Source organism: Trachurus trachurus, assembly GCF_905171665.1.
Source record: "Trachurus trachurus genome assembly, chromosome: 9".
Taxonomy (NCBI): Eukaryota; Metazoa; Chordata; class Actinopteri; order Carangiformes; family Carangidae; genus Trachurus; species Trachurus trachurus.
In genome coordinates, this window is record NC_139895.1 from 29162580 (window position 1) to 29184304 (window position 21725).

General features: G+C 41.6%; 4 protein-coding genes and 1 long non-coding RNA gene across 5 annotated transcripts; 2 read left to right on the forward strand and 3 right to left on the reverse strand.

Annotated features, from left to right (window-relative positions):
* Positions 1 to 189: 189 nt before the first annotated feature.
* LOC310991282 (C-X-C motif chemokine 11-1-like) lies at positions 190 to 1160 on the reverse strand. The gene is made up of 4 exons (XM_083978925.1): positions 1054 to 1160; positions 690 to 813; positions 524 to 604; positions 190 to 399 (listed from the first exon to the last, which is right to left on the reverse strand). The coding sequence occupies exons 1-4, from the start codon at positions 1106 to 1108 to the stop codon at positions 306 to 308; spliced, it is 354 nt and encodes a 117-aa protein (XP_083835051.1). The 5' UTR covers positions 1109 to 1160; the 3' UTR covers positions 190 to 305.
* Positions 1161 to 3559: 2399 nt separating this feature from the next.
* LOC310991281 (C-X-C motif chemokine 11-1-like) lies at positions 3560 to 4608 on the forward strand. The gene is made up of 4 exons (XM_083978924.1): positions 3560 to 3666; positions 3908 to 4031; positions 4117 to 4197; positions 4322 to 4608. The coding sequence occupies exons 1-4, from the start codon at positions 3612 to 3614 to the stop codon at positions 4413 to 4415; spliced, it is 354 nt and encodes a 117-aa protein (XP_083835050.1). The 5' UTR covers positions 3560 to 3611; the 3' UTR covers positions 4416 to 4608.
* A 1825-nt stretch (positions 4609 to 6433) lies between these two features.
* Positions 6434 to 7557, reverse strand: LOC310991280 (C-X-C motif chemokine 11-1-like). Its single transcript, XM_083978923.1, has 4 exons — positions 7459 to 7557; positions 7091 to 7217; positions 6925 to 7005; positions 6434 to 6800 (listed from the first exon to the last, which is right to left on the reverse strand). The coding sequence occupies exons 1-4, from the start codon at positions 7511 to 7513 to the stop codon at positions 6707 to 6709; spliced, it is 357 nt and encodes a 118-aa protein (XP_083835049.1). The 5' UTR covers positions 7514 to 7557; the 3' UTR covers positions 6434 to 6706.
* A 3783-nt stretch (positions 7558 to 11340) lies between these two features.
* On the forward strand, positions 11341 to 12375 carry LOC310991252 (C-X-C motif chemokine 11-1-like). The gene is made up of 4 exons (XM_083978888.1): positions 11341 to 11426; positions 11668 to 11791; positions 11877 to 11957; positions 12082 to 12375. Exons 1-4 carry the CDS (start codon positions 11372 to 11374, stop codon positions 12173 to 12175), a joined length of 354 nt encoding a protein of 117 aa, XP_083835014.1. The 5' UTR covers positions 11341 to 11371; the 3' UTR covers positions 12176 to 12375.
* A 7387-nt stretch (positions 12376 to 19762) lies between these two features.
* Positions 19763 to 21714, reverse strand: LOC310990857. Its single transcript, XR_014595596.1, has 3 exons — positions 21601 to 21714; positions 20642 to 21145; positions 19763 to 20186 (listed from the first exon to the last, which is right to left on the reverse strand). It is a non-coding gene; the product is annotated as an uncharacterized lncRNA (long non-coding RNA).
* Positions 21715 to 21725: the final 11 nt, after the last annotated feature.

Sequence of the window (21725 nt, forward strand, 5' to 3'; positions counted from 1 at the left end):
AATCTTTAGTCAGCTCTATGACCTGTGAGAAGCACATGGTTCAGTTGGTGATGCGTGAGGAGAAACAGTGGACAAGTCGAACTGTTTGTTTTTTATGTTTAATTAAAAAAAAGGTTATTAAATAGCTACAGATTAGCTATATAGGCCTACTTTGTAGGCTACACTAGGACAACTTCAGTAGAGAGAACAGAAAGCATAGACTGGTCAGTATGAAACATGATGAACACATAGAGACACTTGTTGTATCAACATGACAAAGTAGTGATGGTGAACAACTGCTTCACTGATGAAAACAGTGCAGAGTCCTACAGCTTGGATGTGGTCTGGACTCTTGTTGAGCTCACAGTACTGGTTTGACTGGAGGCCGTCGTCATGGTCACAGCTCCTTTCTTCTCAGACCTGAGTCAACAAAGCACAGCGTTAGTAAAAAGCAGTGGAAGCCTGGACCAGTCACAGTGGTGTTTGATGCTGGAGATCCTGAGCATCATCACTTTGTCATGGTGTCTGAGGGTTGACATCTTACTTGTTGATATTTTCCTGAATGTATTTTCCAAGTCGGGAGTTTGGATTCACACATTTCTTTCCAACTCCTCTGAGGTTGACACTGAGAGAGAAGAGAGAGACGTGTCAAAGAGAAGCTGAAGAACAACACGTCAGTGGATGTGCTTTATTTCAGCTCAGCTACTCACATAATCTCTGTGTTTGAACAGAAGATGCTTGGACGGTGTATGACTGGCTCTCCCTGGATGAGCTTTGGGTTGATCATGGCGAAACCCTTTGAACACATGCATCTCTGAGATGTGTTGTCTTGTCCTGAGGGAGGAGGAGACGGGACCTTGTTAATTACAGTTCATCACTATCTGCAATAATTTCACATTACATCCAGCTTGGAAGTTGTTGTACCATTGCCACCATTGTTCAGCAGCTGCAGACATTTTCAGCTGAAACACATTGAAACCTGGAAACGACTTGTGTTGCAACAAGTGACAACAGAACCTGGGACTAAATGGATCATGGTCATGAAGGATTCACAACAATAAACTCCCACAGTACCTTGTGCACAGAGGACCAGCAGACAGGTGAGGAAGGCAACGACAGCTGAGTTCATGGTTGGAGCTGTAGACAGGTTCTGGCTCTCACTGCTGTGTCTTCATTCACTCTGCGCTCCTGATGCTTCACACAGCACATGGTTTCACTTTCCAATATCCCCTTTCACTTCCTCCTCCTCTTCCCGTTTCTTCCAAAAAGCCTGTTTCTCAGAAGTGGAGACACTTCTTATGCAGAGAAAATATTGTAGGCTACACTCAACTGGTTAGATATATGGATTGACTATATGGTAGCCTAAATGAACAGCATACTACTGATTAAAGCTCAAAGACATTTAACACAGATAAAAATGATATAGATAAAATTCAGAATAAATACAATAAGTGAAACTTTAAAACACCATTAAAAAAGTTCTATACACATAATCACACATCAAAAGCTAATTTAAAAAGGTGAGTTTTGAGCTGGGATTTGAAGGTTGGGAGGTGTGTGCAGTCTCTGATGGGTTTGGGGAGTGAGTTCCAGGTGGAGAGGGCAGCGACAGAAAAGGCTCTGCAGGTTCCCAGGTTTGGTGCTTGGTCTGTGCAGATTTCTGTTTTTGTTTTTTTTTGTTAAGTAATTTGTGTGAGGAGGAGGAGGAGGAGGAGGAGGATTTGAAATTGTATACTGTGTGTGATGTGGAGCCAGTGCAGGTATAGCCTATGTTCATACCTGGCCCTCTGTGTTGTTTTTTCTCATGGCCTGCCCTAGGTGGGGTTTGAACCCTAGTCTCCTGCATGGCAGGTGACAATGCTAACCGCTTCGCCAGAGGTTGACAACCGCTTGGCAAGGGTTAGCACGTCCTTTATGAGTGAGTGAGTGCACATCCGTTACACTACACAGGTTTTAGAGGACGGGGTGGTGTGGTCTTGTGTTGAAGTTTATTGAGGAATTTGGATGATGAGCCATAGAGGGTGCTATTGCAGTAGTCTCATCTGGATGTGATGCATGCATGATGCAATGCAAGTTTATTTGTATAGCTCATCTTTACAAACAAAAAGCACTACACTGTTAATCACAGTCATTCACCCATTCCAACCAGCACTTTCCCTACACACTGTCCTATACCATAAACACCACTGATAGATAATTTTGGTTTCAGTCCAGTCATAACTCTGACACAATATTAATCTAAAAAAGAAAACCTCAAACTATTGTAAAAGCAGCGTCAGTGCAGACATGTGTAAGACACACAGTCAAACAGTAACATTGGTTATACTCACAAAGTCATAGACTAATCATGAGGTAACTCACATGTCTAAAGGGATGAAATTAGGTGATAACCTTTATATCGAAAACAAACCAGGAATCAAAACAAACCAGGGATCGAAATGACCAGGAAGTGGTCATTTTTGTTTACTCTGTTTAAACTTCTGTCATGCGTCTTTTTATTTTAAACTACCCTACATAATTAGCCTGTGAGACTTTCTAAGAAATGGGATATGAATCTGAAACAACTTTCCAAAATGAACTGATGAGCTGATTAATTGTTTGATTTGGAATTTGTTGTCTTTGTTTATTAGGTTATATTGTAGGCTACACATAAAAATATATGCCAAAGAGGCAGTTGACATTCCACATGATATGACTTTTATGTAACCTTGGCACTGCGTTAAACCATTATTCTCTTCTAGTAAGTGTGTTAGTGGATTTTGCTGAGGATTGTTGTGTTACTGTATTTACCAGCCCGGCCCCAAACACAAAAGTTACTGTGTATTCCTAACTTAGTTTGTACATAGGTCCCATATTTGAACTTCTATTTGGAATGCACTGTGTGTGTGTGCGTGTGTGTGTGTGTGTGCGTGTGTGTGTGTGTGTGCGTGTGTGTGTGTGTGTGTGTGTGTGTGTGTGTGTGTGTGTGTGTGTGTGTGTGTGTGTGTGTGTGTGTGTGTGCGCGCGTGCGTGCGTGCGTGCGTGTGCATGCATGTGCGTGCATATGCGTGTACGTGCGTGCCAATGCATGTAGGTGTGGGCGTGAACGTGCGCGTGTGGGCAAGGCCAGGGTGGCCTGGTTACATGACTGACTCCTGGCCTGAAAAAGTCTCCCAGTCTCCCGGCCCTGGAGTGTAATCACATATTTCACAGATTTTAGCATTAAGTTGCAACATTGCAACATTAGAAAGTGACACCGAAATAAAGGGGATTTACAACTCAGTGAAGGCACTCTAGTGTGGAAAGTGTATGGAGAAATGCTTTTCTCCATCAGACTAGACTGTGTTTTTGGTGTGCAAGTAGCCTACACTGATGATGAATTACATGCATTCCCTCTTCATTTAGACATAATTACAAAGACGCGTTTCTGCAGACAAACATGTGTCTGGGCCAAACAGTCTGCATAAGAATGTTTCTGAGAAACAGGCTTTTTGGAAGAAAAGGGAAGAAGAGGAGGAAGTGAAAGGGGATATTGGAAAGTGAAACTTGTATATCGTGTATAAAGAGGGAGATCCATGTGCTGTGAAGCATCAGGAGCTCAGAGTGAATGAAGACACAGCAGTGAGAGCCAGAACCTGTCTACAGCTCCAACCATGAACTCAGCTGTCGTTGCCTTCCTCACCTGTCTGCTGGTCCTCTGTGCACAAGGTACTGTGAGAGTTTATTGTTGTGATTCCTTCATGACCATGATCCATTTAGTCTCAGGTTCTGTTGTCACTTGTTGCAACACAAGTCGTTTCCAAGTTTCAATGTGTTTCAGCTGAAAATGTCTGCAGCTGTTAAACAATGGTGGCAATGGTACAACAACTTAAAAGCTGGATGTAATGTGAAAATTGTTGCAGATAGTGATGAACTGTAATTAACAAGGTCCTGTCTCCTACTCCCTCAGGACAAGACAACACATCTCAGAGATGCATGTGTTCAAAGGGTTTCGCCATGATCAACCCAAAGCTCATCCAGGGAGAGCCAGTCATACACCGTCCAAGCATCTTCTGTTCAAACACAGAGATTATGTGAGTAGCTGAGCTGAAATAAAGCACATCCACTGACGTGTTGTTCTTCAGCTTCTCTCTGACACGTCTCTCTCTTCTCTCTCAGTGTCAACCTCAGAGGAGTTGGAAAGAAATGTGTGAATCCAAACTCCCGACTTGGAAAATACATTCAGGAAAATATCAACAAGTAAGATGTCAACCCTCAGACACCATGACAAAGTGATGATGCTCAGGATCTCCAGCATCAAACACCACTGTGAATGGTCCAGGCTTCCACTGCTTTTTACTAACGCTGTCCTTTGTTGACTCAGGTCTGAGAAGAAAGGAGCTGTGACCATGACGACGGCCTCCAGTCAAACCAGTACTGTGAGCTCAACAAGAGTCCAGACCACATCCAAGCTGTAGGACTCTGCACTGTTTTCATCAGTGAAGCAGTTGTTCACCATCACTACTTTGTCATGTTGATACAACAAGTGTCTCTATGTGTTCATCATGTGTCATACTGACCAGTCTATGCTTTCTGTTCTCTCTACTGAAGTTGTCTTCAGGTGTATATAGCAAGTAAATCACCTATATTTAATAACTTTTCTAAGAAAATAAAAACATCAGAAATAAAATGGACTTGTGTCTTTTGTTTCGGTAACACTTTACAAAAAGGGTCCCTTAATTAACGTTAGTTAGTATAGCCTATGATTAAGCATTAATATATAAACTAATGTGTTAATTAATGCTGAGTAATGCATACATAATGATAACTAATTACATTATTAAACTTTTAAATGCATTAAATAACTTTGAGTAGTAAACATTAATTGACTGCTTACTTATTAGTGTTTCCTAATGCTAAGTAATACATAAGAATGATTGTTATTATATCTGTTAACAGTTAATTAATGCTTAATAATGTACTAACTAATGTTAATTAAAGCAGAAGTAAGCGATCCGGTTGTTTTGGCTAACTTCTTGTCAGACGATGGAGTTAGCAGCCCCCGCCCTCGTCATTGGATCTATTGGTCCTCGTCCCTACGTCACCACATTCACGCGCATCCCTGCACACACAGCCCTTCATGCCGTTCTCTCTCCTCATTGGATAAAGGTTGTAGGATACAAGAAAGTATACAAGAAGTTTTCTCCTCAGCTTACAACAGAGCAGAGTGACTGACAGACCCGTGTTTCAGACCAAACACTCTATATAAGTGATTCCCGTCGGAAGATATAACAATATATTGAAGACTTATATTATCACAAATATTCCGCTTACTTCTGCTTTAAGGGACCCTTATTGTAAAGTGTTACCTTTGTTTCTCCTCATATTTCAATATAGACTATTACACAAATATTTCAAATGTGAAAATGACTCAATTTGATAAAAACCATCAGATACTTGAAATCTGAAGGTTTTAAGATGGCTGCCATTTGTGCCAAAGGAAACATGAAAAGATCTTCATTACTGCTGCGATTGATCTGTTTTCACAGATTAGTACTTTGTCACGTACACAGTCTGGGACTCGTACCATATATTTCCTCATTGTTAAATTGTATGATTTGAGATCGTTCTTACAGAAGATTTGTGGATAAACTTATACAAAACAATGTGATCCCTTACAGACTCACTGAGGCCCGTTCACGTGAAGTGTGTGAGTGTGCGAGGGCTTCTGTGTGTGACATCTTAATTAATGTGCACTGTTGTCCCTGTTCAATAAATAAATGAAATTGAAAGTGTGACCTTTCTTTGTGATTCCAGGCTTCAGAAGAACCACACTGAACTGGAAGGGACTGGCTACCATGACCCTCATCTGTGTTTACTGAAGCCTGGCATATGAACCCACGTTGATGTTGATATTACTGTAAATAAGGTCAGTTTGTTCAGTCAAGACCTGGTTTGATTGTTACATTATTATATTGTGTTGAACTCTTTTATAGATGCAGTTATTATGACTTTGCTGTAGCCTACCATGTTTTCACTTTTATCGAGTAAGCTAAGTAAAAACCCAGAACTTTAAATGACAATCACATTTTCTCTTTACCACATTGTTCAGTCCTCAACACTGAAAGTTTTCAGATCTACTTTCAAACTTTCATTCAGAACTTTGGTTTGTAAACACACTGTGTTTTATGAAGATCTTTTCACGTTTCCAATTTCACAAATGGCAGCCATCTTAAAATCTTAAAATTTCCAGTAGCTGGTGGTATTTAGCGAATTGATGGCCACAGAGGGATGAACATGTCATTCATTTGAAATATTTGTGTAATAGGCTTACTCTACTGAAAAATTAGGAGAAACAAAAGATACAAGTCCATCAACTTTTTTTTTTTTTTCTTTGAGGTTTTTATTTTCTTGAAAATAGGTTATTAAATACAGATTATTTACTTGTTATATACACTTGAGGACAACTTCAGGAAGGAGAACAGAGAGCACCGACTGGTGGAACCTCTTGAGAACAATTCTTAGCCACAATATAGTCTTTCCACCATCAAGCCAGTGAATATAGGCTACTATGATCTTGATGAAGGAAAAACTGACAGAGGGCAACCGTAGGCTATAGTTGTTATTTTAAAATTAAAATAGCACTAAGCCACATTGAACTCCTCTGGTCAGTATGAAACATGATGAACACATGGAGACACTTGTTGTATCAACATGACAAAGTAGTGATGGTGAACAACTGCTTCACTGATGAAAACAGTGCAGAGTCCTACAGCTTGGATGTGGTCTGGACTCTTGTTGAGCTCACAGTACTGGTTTGACTGGAGGCCGTCGTCATGGTCACAGCTCCTTTCTTCTCAGACCTGAGTCAACAAAGGACAGCGTCAGTAAAAAGCAGTGGAAGCCTGGACCAGTCACAGTGGTGTTTGATGCTGGAGATCCTGAGCATCATCACTTTGTCATGGTGTCTGAGGGTTGACATCTTACTTGTTGATATTTTCCTGAATGTATTTTCCAAGTCGGGAGTTTGGATTCACACATTTCTTTCCAACTCCTCTGAGGTTGACACTGAGAGAGAAGAGAGAGACGTGTCAGAGAGAAGCTGAAGAACAACACGTCAGTGGATGTGCTTTATTTCAGCTCAGCTACTCACATAATCTCTGTGTTTGAACAGAAGATGCTTGGACGGTGTATGACTGGCTCTCCCTGGATGAGCTTTGGGTTGATCATGGCGAAACCCTTTGAACACATGCATCTCTGAGATGTGTTGACTTGTTGTCCTGAGGGAGGAGGAGACAGGACCTTGTTAATTACAGTTCATCACTATGTGCAACAATTTTCACATTACATCCAGCTTTTAAGTTGTTGTACCATTGCCACCATTGTTTAGTAGCTGCAGACATTTTCAGCTGAAACACATTGAAACCTGGAAACGACTTGTGTTGCAACAAGTGACAACAGAACCTGGGACTAAAAGGATCATGGTCATGAAGGATTCACAACAATAAAGTCTCACAGTACCTTGTGCACAGAGGACCAGCAGACAGGTGAGGAAGGCAACGACAGCTGAGTTCATGGTTGGAGCTGTAGACAGGTTCTGGCTCTCACTGCTGTGTCTTCATTCACTCTGAGCTCCTGATGCTTCACAGCTCATGGATCTGCCTCTTTATACACGGTTTCACATGACATCACATCACAGCGCTGCTGTGCACCATGACACAATAGTTTCACTTTCCAATATCCCTATCACTTCTTCCTCCTCTTCTTCCCTTTTCTTCCAAAAAGCCTGTTTCTCAGAAGCAGAGACACTTCAGACTGTTTGTCTGCAGAGAGACTTCTTTTTCAACTGGTTAGATTCATGAATTGACCAAACATAGAAGTCCCCAATGATAAATGAACAGCATATAACAATAATAATGAAATAAAAAATAACAGTTAATTTATTTTATATGTTACTGTAACCACTTTTACAGCTGCTCAAAGACACTTAACACAGATAAAAATGAAAAGTTCCATACACATAATCACACATCAAAAGCTAATTTAAAAAGGTGAGTTTTGAGCTGGGATTTGAAGGTTGGGAGGTGTGTGCAGTCTCTGATGGATTTGGGGAGTGAGTTCCAGGTGGAGAGGGCAGCGACAGAAAAGGCTCTGCAGGTTCCCAGGTTTGGTGCTTGGTCTGTGCAGGTACAGAGAGGAGATTTCCTTCAGATGAGTGGAGGCTGCAGGAGTGGGGATGGTGGAGCAGGTCTGTGAGGTAGGAAGGGGCCTGGTTGTTAAGTACTTTGTGTGAGGAGGAGGAGGAGGAGGAGGAGGAGGAGGAGGAGGAGGAGGAGGAGGAGGAGGAGGAGGAGGAGGATTTGAAATTGTAAACAGTGTGTGATGTGGATGTGGAGCCAATGCAGGTTTTGGAGGACGGGGTGGTGTGGTCTTGTGTTGAAGTTTATTGAGGAATTTGGATGATGAGCCATAGAGGGTGCTATTGCAGTAGTCTCATCTGGATGTGATGCATGCATGATGCAAGGCAAGTTTATTTGTATAGCTCATATAGCTCATCTTTACAAACAAAAAGCACTTACACTGTTAATCACATTCACCCATTCCAACCAGCACTTTCCCTACACACTGTCCTACCATAAACACACATTTACACACCACAATTTTGGTTTCAGTCCAATCATAACTCTGACACAATATTAATTAAAAACCCCTCAAAATTATTGTAAAAGCAGCGTCAGTGCAGACATGTGTAAGACACACAGTCAAACAGTAACATTGGTTATAACTCACAAAGTCATAGACTAATCATAATGTAACTCACATGTCTAAAGGGATGAAATTAGTTGTTAACCTTTATATCAAAATGGTCAATTGCTAACCTCACTGTGACATCATATTTTGCAGTATCACCATTGGCTTTTATATTCAATGCTGTAACACAGGAAGGACAGACTTATTTGGCTCATGGAGGATAAAACCAGGAAGTGGTCATTTTTGTTTACTCTGCTTTAACTTCTGTCATGCAGTGCATAGTCTTTCCATTTTAAACTACATAATTAGCCTGTGGGACTTTCTAAGAAATGGGATATGAAACGGAAACAACTTTTCAAAATTACCTTGAAAGAGTTCATCATATTTCAGAAATAATTCATATTTACACTCTTGAATACTGTTTGCTGCTACCTTTGCTTCCATTCAGTGTTGCTTTTCCCATCCATCCAAAGATGCACTTTATGGTTTGTTCTACAGATCAGCATTGACAAAATATCTCGTTAAAAAAAAAGCTTAGTTAAAGTGTTCAATTCAAATACAAACTTGACATTATTTTTATTTTAGAGAGATTTAGAGTATGATTTCAATTTTGTTTCATATTTGTTCTCATTATTATCCACCCAAGATCTTCCACAGTATTTTGGTTCATTTTGTATTTAAAAAAAGAAAAAAGAAAAGGAGAAAAAAAGCAGTTTAAAGAAATCTTGTGTAAAGAGGTAAAAATGAAACACCAAAGTATAGTTTACATTTTGTTCGACCTTGTCATTTTCAAGTGCCTTCATCATTTCAAATGTCAATTGTAAAACATAATTGGTGTCAGGTATAAAGGATAAAATATCGAGCAATTTTATTTATTTAGATTTAAACAAGTACAGCTAAATTAGGGTAACCATTACTCCATCCTCAGATACAGCAATGAAGTCATATTGTGGAGTATACAGACATACGAAAGCCACTGGCTTGAAAAGATGGAAAAAGGTCAATATCTTATTCATGAAAACAAAATGACAAATCTCAGCATTCAGTTTGTTTGTAGGGATATCATTATCTCTCTTCTGAGCCACCTTCCGGTCAGGTAACTTTAAAGGGATAGTCCAACTTTTTGGGCAAATTCACCTATTTCCATAATCCCTATAGTCATAGGGGTAAGTTTATTACCTGTAATTATCGGTGCATGTTGTTTTGAGATCCCCGAGGCAGAGACGTGAGCTGCTCAGCGAACACAATAGAGGTGAACGGTACATTGTCCCCTGTTCCTCACAACTCTTTAAATACACAATCCAACAACTCCAAAACGCTCTTGTTGACAAGTTGTGACCTGCACATTCATCACGCTATGAAATAATCATGTAACATTACAACAGTAAATTATGTAACATTACAACACATGAAGCAAATACTCGGAACTACTTGCGCTTTTGAAATCACTCTGCCCAGCAGCCATGTCTGGAATGTAGTTCTGGCAATGCATTTGCCTCAATAACAACTCCATCTCGTAATGTTTCATTATTATTTCATAGCACCTTAAAGATGACATGGGGGGCTGCACCATCTACCTGAACTCCATCATTCAGTCTTATGCTCCCTCTGTGTTCCAAGGAATGTTGACTGGTATCACCATCCCTGTGCACACTCATGTGTGTCTCCATCCTCTGCAGAGACCACCTGCTCTCCTAACACTGTTCTGTGATCTGTTGCCTCATTTAAACATCTAGATTCCTGACTATTAACACAAATCAGAAGTATTTCTTATTTTTAAGTCTTTTTTAATCTATGTATGAAATTCTGGTTCCTTTACCAAAATGACCAATGTAACTGTTTGACTGTGTCTATGTCTGTACTCATGTTACTTTACTTTAGTTTGAGAGTTTTCAGTTAAAAAAAAAAAAAGATGAATATTATGTAGGGGTTATGATTGGACTGAAAATTAAATTGTCTATCATGGGTGGGTGAATATGTGTATGGTAGGAGAGTGTGTTGGGAAAAGTGCTGCATAAATGTGTGTTGGAGGGTATGAGTAATTAGCATTGTGCTTTCTGTAGTTGTTAAGACAAGGCAAAGGCCCATCCATGAATCTAACCAGTTGAATGTCAAGTTTTTCTCTTTGCAGCTATGAGAAGTTTGAAGTAGATTTGATTATTGACACAAATTGAACCTGCAGTGTCTGGGACCCTGAGTGTAATCACATATTTCACAGATTTAAGCATTAAGTTGCAACATTGCAACATTAGAAAGTGACACCAAAATAAAGGGGCTTTACAACTCACTGAATGCACTCTTGTGTGGAAAGTGTATGGAGAAATGCTTTTCTCCATCAATCATTAGACTGTGTTTTTGGTGGGCAAGTACACTACACATGAATACATGTACATGAATACATGTACATGAATTTCATGCATTCCCTCTTCATTTAGACATAATTACAAAGACGCGTTTCTGCAGACAAACATGTGTCTGGGCCAAACAGTCTGCATAAGAATGTTTCTGAGAAACAGGCTTTTTGGAAGAAAAGGGAAGAGGAGGAGGAAGTGAAAGGGGATATTGGAAAGTGAAACTTGTATATCGTGTATAAAGAGGGAGATCCATGTGCTGTGAAGCATCAGGAGCTCAGAGTGAATGAAGACACAGCAGTGAAAGCCAGAACCTGTCTACAGCTCCAACCATGAACTCAGCTGTCGTTGCCTTCCTCACCTGTCTGCTGGTCCTCTGTGCACAAGGTACTGTGAGAGTTTATTGTTGTGAATCCTTCATGACCATGATCCATTTAGTCTCAGGTTCTGTTGTCACTTGTTGCAACACAAGTCGTTTCCAGGTTTCAATGTGTTTCAGCTGAAAATGTCTGCAGCTATTGAACAATGGTGGCAATGGTACAACAACTTCAAAGCTGGATGTAATGTGGAAATTATTGCAGATAGTGATGAACTGTAATTAACAAGGTCCTGTCTCCTCCTCCCTCAGGACAAGACAACACATCTCAGAGATGCATGTGTTCAAAGGGTTTCGCCATGATCAACCCAAAGCTCATCCAGGGAGAGCCAGTCATACACCGTCCAAGCATCTTCTGTTCAAACACAGAGATTATGTGAGTAGCTGAGCTGAAATAAAGCACATCCACTGACATGTTGTTCTTCAGCTTCTCTCTGACACGTCTCTCTCTTCTCTCTCAGTGTCAACCTCAGAGGAGTTGGAAAGAAATGTGTGAATCCAAACTCCCGACTTGGAAAATACATTCAGGAAAATATCAACAAGTAAGATGTCAACCCTCAGACACCATGACAAAGTGATGATGCTCAGGATCTCCAGCATCAAACACCACTGTGACTGGTCCAGGCTTCCACTGCTTTTTACTAACGCTGTCCTTTGTTGACTCAGGTCTGAGAAGAAAGGAGCTGTGACCATGACGACGGCCTCCAGTCAAACCAGTACTGTGAGCTCAACAAGAGTCCAGACCACATCCAAGCTGTAGGACTCTGCACTGTTTTCATCAGTGAAGCAGTTGTTCACCATCACTACTTTGTCATGTTGATACAACAAGTGTCTCTATGTGTTCATCATGTGTCATACTGACCAGTCTATGCTTTCTGTTCTCTCTACTGAAGTTGTCTTCAGGTGTATATAGCAAGTAAATCACCTATATTTAATAACTTTTCTAAGAAAATAAAAACATCCAAAATAAAATGGACTTGTGTCTTTTGTTTCTCCTCATATTTCAATATAGACTATTACACAAATATTTCAAATGTGAAAATGACTCAATTTGATAAAAACCATCAGATACTTGAAATCTGAAGATTTCAAGATGGCTGCCGTTTGTGCCAAAGGAAACATGAAAAGATCTTCATTACTGCTGCGATTGATCTGTTTTCACAGATTAGTACTTTGTCACGTACACAGTCTGGGACTCGTACCATATATTTCCTCATTGTTAAATTGTATGATTTGAGATCGTTCTTACATAAGATTTGTGGATAAACTTATACAAAACAATGTGATCCCTTACAGACTCACTGAGGCCCGTTCACGTGAAGTGTGTGAGTGTGTGAGGGCTGTCCTGTCACATCATCAAGTCGCTGAGTCAGTGAGTTCTTTATGCTCCCTCACCAGAAGTCAGTGTTGATACTGACTACAAGGAAATTACCCACAGTTCATAGCAATGTGAAGTCAAACCCAGGAGTCTGAACAGTTCCACTCCCAGTCCCTGTTCTGATGCCGGTCTTGGCCCTGACTCTAGTCCCGCTTCTGGTCCCCGTTTTGGTCCTAGTCCCGGTTCTGGCCGTGGTTTTGGTTCCAGCTTTTTGTCCTGGTCCCAGTTCCCGTACGGTCTTGATTCTGGTCCTTGTCCCAATTCCGATATGGTTCTGGTTCTGGTGGTCCTGCTTCTGCTACTGGTTCCTGTTCTAGCAAGGTCCCAGCTCTGATGGTTGTGGTCCTGGTCCCAATTCTGGTCCCGGTTCCAGTTCCGTTGTTGGTCTCGGTTCCAGTTCCACTACTGAACCGGGTCTGGTCCATTTTCTGGTTTTGATATGGTCTCGGTTCTGGTTCTGGTGTCCTTGGTTCTGGTCCTGGTCCTGGTTCCGATGCCATCCCGGTTCTGGCCCTTGTCCCAGTTCTGATATGTTTCCGGCCCCTGTGGTCCTGGTTCTGGTCCTGAGAGGGGGATCAGTGACGTCAGTTCAGTCAGTGAGGGTTCAGGGCCTGGGTCTTTTTCGAATTGGGCCAAAGCATTTCCTTGTTAGAGGTGGCGGCCATCTTGGATATTTAAGTGGCAGCAATCAGAATCAAGTGTGCTTCATGTTTGTTTGTTTTCCCAGTCAAATGAAAGCTCACACTGCCACCTATTGGTATAATATATTATACAGGCACCAGTCTATCCCATATGTCCCTCTGTACAGAACACTTAGGGCAACATCAAAATCAAATGGTTCAATGCTGACATGATTAATAACAACTAACAGACTCAAATGATCTTATCTTGGACATAGGAGTAGCGGAGTGGGGTGGTAGGTGAGATGTCATGTGAACATCTTCAGGCTGGACACAGGTGGTGGTGTATTGTACAAATGGGTCAGAATTGAAGGTGTCAGGTCTGAGATGTTCCATACTTCACCATCAGAAGGTTAAGAGGAGCTTTCTGAGTGAATCTGAAATATTAATTAATGTGCACTGTACTGTCCCTGTTCAACAAATAAATGAAATTTAAAAAAAGAAAAGAAAAGAAAAGTGACTTTTCTTTGTGATTCCAGGCTTCAGAAGAACCACACTGAACTGGAAGGGACTGGCTACCATGACCCTCATCTGTGTTTACTGAAGCCTGGCATATGAACCCATGTTGATATTACTGTAAATAAGGTCAGTTTGTTCAGTCAAGACCTGGTTTGATTGTTACATTATTATATTGTGTTGAACTCTTTTATAGATGCAGTTATTATGACTTTGCTGTAGCCTACCATGTTTTCACTTTTATTGAGTAGGCTAAGTAAAAACCCAGAACTTTAAATGACAATCACATTTCCTCTTTACCACACTGTTCAGTCCTCAACAGTGAACGTTTTCAGATCTACTTTCAAACTTTCATTCAGAACTTTGGTTTGTAAACACACTGTGTTTTATGAAGATCTTTTCACGTTTCCAATTTCACAAATGGCAGCCATCTTAAAATCTTTAAATTTCCAGTAGCTGGTGGTATTTAGCGAATTGATGGCCACACAGGGATGAACATGTCATTCATTTGAAATATTTGTGTAATAGGCCTACTCTACTGAAAAATGAGGAGAAACAAAAAATACAAGTCCATCAACTGTTTTTTTTTTTTTTTGAGGTTTTTATTTTCTTGAAAAAAGGTTATTAAATACAGATTATTTACTTGTTATATACACTTGAGGACAACTTCAGGAAGGAGAACAGAGAGCACCGACTGGTGGAACCTCTTGAGAACAATTCTTAGCCACAATATAGTCTTTCCACCATCAAGCCAGTGAATATAGGCTACTATGATCTTGATGAAGGAAAAACTGACAGAGGGCAACCGTAGGCTATAGTTGTTATTTTAAAATTAAAATAGCACTAAGCCACATTGAACTCCTCTGGTCAGTATGAAACATGATGAACACATAGACACTTGTTGTATCAACATGACAAAGTAGTGATGGTGAACAACTGCTTCACTGATGAAAACAGTGCAGAGTCCTACAGCTTGGATGTGGTCTGGACTCTTGTTGAGCTCACAGTACTGGTTTGACTGGAGGTCGTCGTCATGGTCACAGCTCCTTTCTTCTCAGACCTGAGTCAACAAAGGACAGCGTTAGTAAAAAGCAGTGGAAGCCTGGACCAGTCACAGTGGTGTTTGATGCTGGAGATCCTGAGCATCATCACTTTGTCATGGTGTCTGAGGGTTGACATCTTACTTGTTGATATTTTCCTGAATGTATTTTCCAAGTCGGGAGTTTGGATTCACACATTTCTTTCCAACTCCTCTGAGGTTGACACTGAGAGAGAAGAGAGAGACGTGTCAGAGAGAAGCTGAAGAACAACACGTCAGTGGATGTGCTTTATTTCAGCTCAGCTACTCACATAATCTCTGTGTTTGAACAGAAGATGCTTGGACGGTGTATGACTGGCTCTCCCTGGATGAGCTTTGGGTTGATCATGGCGAAACCCTTTGAACACATGCATCTCTGAGATGTGTTGACTTGTTGTCCTGAGGGAGGAGGAGACAGGACCTTGTTAATTACAGTTCATCACTATGTGCAACAATTTTCACATTACATCCAGCTTTTAAGTTGTTGTACCATTGCCACCATTGTTCAATAGCTGCAGACATTTTCAGCTGAAACACATTGAAACCTGGAAACGACTTGTGTTGCAACAAGTGACAACAGAACCTGAGACTAAATGGATCATGGTCATGAAGGAATCACAACAATAAACTCTCACAGTACCTTGTGCACAGAGGACCAGCAGACAGGTGAGGAAGGCAACGACAGCTGAGTTCATGGTTGGAGCTGTAGACAGGTTCTGGCTCTCACTGCTGTGTCTTCATTCACTCTGAGCTCCTGATGCTTCACAGCTCATGGATCTGCCTCTTTATACACGGTTTCACATGACATCACATCACAGCGCTGCTGTGCACCATGACACAATAGTTTCACTTTCCAATATCCCTATCACTTCTTCCTCCTCTTCTTCCCTTTTCTTCCAAAAAGCCTGTTTCTCAGAAGCAGAGACACTTCAGACTGTTTGTCAGCAGAGAGACTTCTTTTCAACTGGTTAGATTTATGGATTGACCAAACATAGAAGTCCCCAATGATAAATGAACAGCATATAACAATAATAATGAAATAAAAAATAACAGTTAATTTATTTTATATGTTACTGTAACCACTTTTACAGCTGCTCAAAGACACTTAACACAGATAAAAATGAAAAGTTCCATACACATAATCACACATCAAAAGCTAATTTAAAAAGGTGAGTTTTGAGCTGGGATTTGAAGGTTGGGAGGTGTGTGCAGTCTCTGATGGGTTTGGGGAGTGAGTTCCAGGTGGAGAGGGCAGCGACAGAAAAGGCTCTGCAGGTTCCCAGGTTTGGTGCTTGGTCTGTGCAGGTACAGAGAGGAGATTTCCTTCAGATGAGTGGAGGCTGCAGGAGTGGGGATGGTGGAGCAGGTCTGTGAGGTAGGAAGGGGCCTGGTTGTTAAGTACTTTATGTGAGGAGGAGGAGGAGGAGGAGGATTTGAAATTGTAAACAGTGTGTGATGTGGATGTGGAGCCAATGCAGGTTTTGGAGGACGGGGTGGTGTGGTCTTGTGTTGAAGTTTATTGAGGAATTTGGATGATGAGCCATAGAGGGTGCTATTGCAGTAGTCTCATCTGGATGTGATGCATGCATGATGCAAGGCAAGTTTATTTGTATAGCTCATATAGCTCATCTTTACAAACAAAAAGCACTTACACTGTTAATCACATTCACCCATTTCAACCAGCACTTTCCCTACACACTGTCCTACCATAAACACACATTTACACACCACAATTTTGGTTTCAGTCCAATCATAACTCTGACACAATATTAATTAAAAAACCCTCAAAATTATTGTAAAAGCAGCGTCAGTGCAGACATGTGTAAGACACACAGTCAAACAGTAACATTGGTTATAACTCACAAAGTCATAGACTAATAATCATAATGTAACTCACATGTCTAAAGGGATGAAATTAGTTGTTAACCTTTATATCAAAATGGTCAATTGCTAACCTCACTGTGACATCATATTTTGCAGTATCACCATTAGCTTTTATATTCAATGCTGTAACACAGGAAGGACAGACTTATTTGGCTCATGGAGGATAAAACCAGGAAGTGGTCATTTTTGTTTACTCTGCTTTAACTTCTGTCATGCAGTGCATAGTCTTTCCATGTTAAACTACATAATTAGCCTGTGGGACTTCCTAAGAAATGGGATATGAAACGGAAACAACTTTTCAAAATTACCTTGAAAGAGTTCATCATATTTCAGAAATAAACCAAAACCAACCTGTTGCCTCTGTACATACTACAAAAACGAGCCATAAGAACAGTTTTCAATGTTGGGTTCAATGATCACACTAAGCCACTTTTTTTGAAGGCATCTGCATTAACATTTTTTGACTTGGTAAAATTTAAAACTGCATTAATCATGTATAAAGCAAAAAATAATCTTCTTCCTTGTATAATCCAAAGATTATTTCATGAGAGGGAAGGTTGTAAAAGATATGACTTAAGAGGAGAACTCAAATTGCAACAGCAAAGTGTAAGATCGACTCTTAAAAGTATGTGTATTTCTGTCGGAGGAGTTATTCTATGGAATAGCTTGGATGTAGAGATTAAACTCAGCAAAAGCGTTAATCAATTTAAAAGTAAGTTTAGAAAAGGGGTGTTTGAAACGTATAGCAGAGAGGAGGAGAGATAAATGATGTAAACTAATGTGATGACTGTGGGGGGGAGGGGTTTTGGAGAGTGACTTTGTGCTTTGGTTGTGTTGTTTGTGTGTTGTCTGGGGTTGGAAACTGATAAGCTCTGCTTCTTCCATCCCCATTTCAAACAGTGTTAGATGTTGTTAGTGTCTGTTGTTGTTGTTGTTATTGTTGTTGTTGTTGTTTGTCCTGTTCGATATTTGGTTATATGGTGTCCCGTGGCCGTGGATGTTTTTGTTGTTGTATGTGAGATATCATTTTTGTTTGGTTTGAAATAAATGCAATCAATCAATCAATCAATCAATCAATCAATCAATCAATCAATCAATCAATCAATCAATCAATCAATCAATCAATCAATCAATCAATCAATCAATTCATATTTACACTCTTGAATACTGTTTGCTGCTGATTTAGACATACGAAAGCCACTGGCCTGAAAAGATGGAAAAAGGTCAATATCTTATTCGTGAAAACAAAATGACAAATCTCAGCCTTCAGTTTGTTTGTATGGATATCATTATCTCTCTTCTGAGCCACCTTCCGGTTAGGTAACTTTAAAGGGATAGTCCAACTTTTTTGGCAAATTCACCTATTTCCATAATCCCTATAGTCATAGGGGTAGTTTATTACCTGTAATTATCGGTGCATGTTGTTTTGAGATCCCCTAGGCAGAGACAAGAGCTGCTCAGCGAACACAATTTGATTATTGACACAAATTGAACCTGCAGTGTCTGGGACCCTGAGTGTAATCACACCTTTCACAGATTTAAACAATAAGTTGCAACATTGCTGTTGTGTTGTAAGAATGAAAAGAAGGCTAGCAGGCAAGCTACTTCAGGGGAACGGTGTTTACTTCACGGAGTCAGGAGGACAACTGCGTATATTCAGAATGCATGAGTTACATGGAGTCACTGCCACCTACTGGCATGATATATGTATGCAGGCAAACACGTATATACCACATATCCCTCTTTTTTACGAATAATTCCTCTCATGAAATTACAACAGATAGTGAACGTTTAGCTGCGTCAATACTTCAATAGTAACCAATCCTGCATAGTACGTAATTATGAAATAAAAGAAACAAACCGGAATTAGCTTCTGAAGATCTCAGTATTCCTTAAACTCTGTTAACTACTTTTCAGCGCAACACTTATACATCACCAACAGTGACACATTTGTACTTAAGTAAATTTTTGAATTCTCTGTAATCTTGTGCTGATTGTAAAGAGCTTCACGTGGAAAAAATATGTTAATTAGAATTGTCCATAACATCATAAATTGTGAACATGTAACAGTCCATACTTCAAATTGGACACAGGTAACAGTCCATACTTAACATCACATTCTGCCCCCTTTTAAAAAGATAGAGGTCAGGTAGCAAAACCTTCCAGCCAAGCAGGCGGCTGAATCTGCCTGCGACTCCGCTGGAGCCTAGGAGGTGGTTGAGCAGGCGGGGGCGTCCGCGGAGGCACATAAACATCCTCAGGCTGTACACAGGTACTGGTTGTGTGCACCTCAGGGGAGGGGGAACTTGCAGGTGTATGGCGTTCCATACTTTACCATCAGAAAGTTTGTAGGTTGCCGGGCCTTTCTGAGCAACAACACAGAGGGGCTGTGTGAACTTGGTGTGTCCTTTCTTTATGATTCCTGGCTTCCTGATCCGAACATAGGAACCACACTGAAACTTTGGAGACTGTGCACCACGACGTTCATCCACATAACGCTTTACCTTGGCTTGTTTCAGAGTCACAGTGTCTCTCACAGCTTCAGGCTGAACGGATGCACGAGGCGAAGCAATGCCTTTGATGTTCAACTTGGTGCGGAATGGGCGTCCATGTAGAAGTTCAGCAGGGGAGACTTGAGTCAGTGCATGGGGAGTTGCTCGATAAGTGAGGAGAAAGTCTGTGACAAAGGGCTTCCATGGCCGACCTTCAATGTCAGCTGTTTGTAGACAGTCCTTTAATACTCTGTTCCATCTCTCCACTTCTCCATTACTTTGCGGATAGTAAATGGAGCTGCGGCAGTGTGTAATGTCCTGAGCTGCTAAGAAGGCCTCAAACTCAGCAGACACAAATGAAGGGCCATTATCAGTTACAAGTTCAAGGGGGTTGCCTTCACGGCTGAAAACAGCAGACAAGAATGCAATGACAGTAGCGGACGTAACATCTGATGTAAACGCCACTTCAGGCCATTTACTATAATAGTCCACTAATGTGATGGCAAAACGGCAGTCAGGTGGAGCAGAGTGGAATGGGCCCACAATATCCATGGCAAGTTTTTCCCAGGCTGCATTGGGAAAGGGCACCGGTTGCAGTGGGGCAGCTCTGGTTATGGCAGTTTTGTCATGTTGGGAGCAGGTGGTGCATGACTTAATGGCAGCTTCCACATCAGAGTCCATACCAGGCCACCAATAGAGCTCCCTAAGTCTTTGTTTTGTCCTCACCATGCCTTGGTGAGTGTCGTGGGCAAGCTGTATGAGCTGCGGCTGAAGAGTCTGGGGAATCACAACTCGGTGAGTACCTCTAACCAAAATTTCATCAAGTTCAGCCAGCTCAGTCTGTGCACGGTAGAAGGGCAGAAAGGCAGGATCAAGGCCTTTAGCTGTACGGGGCCAACCATTTCTTTGATAAGCCATAACCCGCTGCAGCACTGGGCAATCTTGGTAGGCAGTATGTAGCTGCTCTGTAGTAACAGCTGCAAGGTCCACAGACACCATGGCTATGATGTCCTCATCCTGCTCTTGTGGGTCAGAAGACGGCAGGGGCAAGCGAGACAAACAGTCTGCTATGACGTTGTCACGGCCTGGCTTGTATTCCACAGTGTAGTTAAAGCACATGAGGCGAGCAGACCATCTCGAAATCCTCATACCTGCTCTTCCGAAGCCTTTGGTGGACAGCAGGACAGTAAGTGGGCTATGGTCTGTACGAAGGGTGAAGTGTCTTCCCCAAAGGTAAGTGCGCCAACGCTCAGCTGACCACACACAAGCCAGAGCCTCTTTCTCTATGATAGAGTATTTTCTCTCACAGTCAGTAAGGGACCTGGATGCGAATGCAACAGTCTTTTCAGTGTCACCGTGTAGCTGGGTGAGCACTGCACCAATGCCGTAGTCACAGGCGTCTGTAGTGACAAGTGTAGGGAGAGCAGGATCGAACAGGGTAAGTGCTGGGCTTGTAGCAATCAGTTCTTTGAGGTGAGAAAAAGCCTTCTGAGCAGCATCAGTCCATTTAAATTCTGCATTTTTCCTCAGCAGAGCACGAAGAGGTTCCACAACAGAGGCGTAGCAGGGGATGAACTTTGAATACCACCCTGTGAGGCCCAGGAAGGACTGTAGGGCCGTGGCATCACGAGGGGGAGGAGCCTCTGTTATAGCAGTAACATGGTCTGGGTTGGGACGGATGCCTGAAGCAGAAACAACATGGCCCAAAAATGAAAGTTCATTTTTCCTGAACAGGCACTTCTCCACATTTAATTTCAGTCCACTGTTGTTCAGTCGGTGCAGTACCTCTTTGAGTCGTGTCTCATGCAGCGTAGGAGTCTCAGCATACACAATAATATCGTCTAAGTAACACTGTACACCATCCAAACCTGCCAGAATCTGCGACATCATCCTCTGGAATGCACTCGGGGCTGATGCGAGACCGAAGGGGACCCTAGTGAACCTAAAAAGTCCATCATGAGTGATAAAACCAGTAAGGTCTCGGCTCTCTGGGTGCAAAGGTACCTGATGATATGCGTTTTGCAGGTCAATAGATGAGAATATTTGCGCTCCTCGTAGCTCATGAAACACCTCCTCGATATGTGGCAGTGGATGGCTGTCAACAACCACAGCCTTGTTGGGCTCACGTAAATCTGGACATATCCTGAGCCGACCCGACTTGCGGTGCACCACTACTATGGGTGAAACCCATAGCGAGGAGTCGATGCGTTCAATGACACCGTCGTTTTCTAGTCTCTGCAGCTCCTGGGACACTGCATCACGAATGGCAAAAGGCAGACGACGTAACTTTTGCTGCACAGGCTGTATTCCAGGTCGTACTGTGACTTTGTGAACAAATCCAG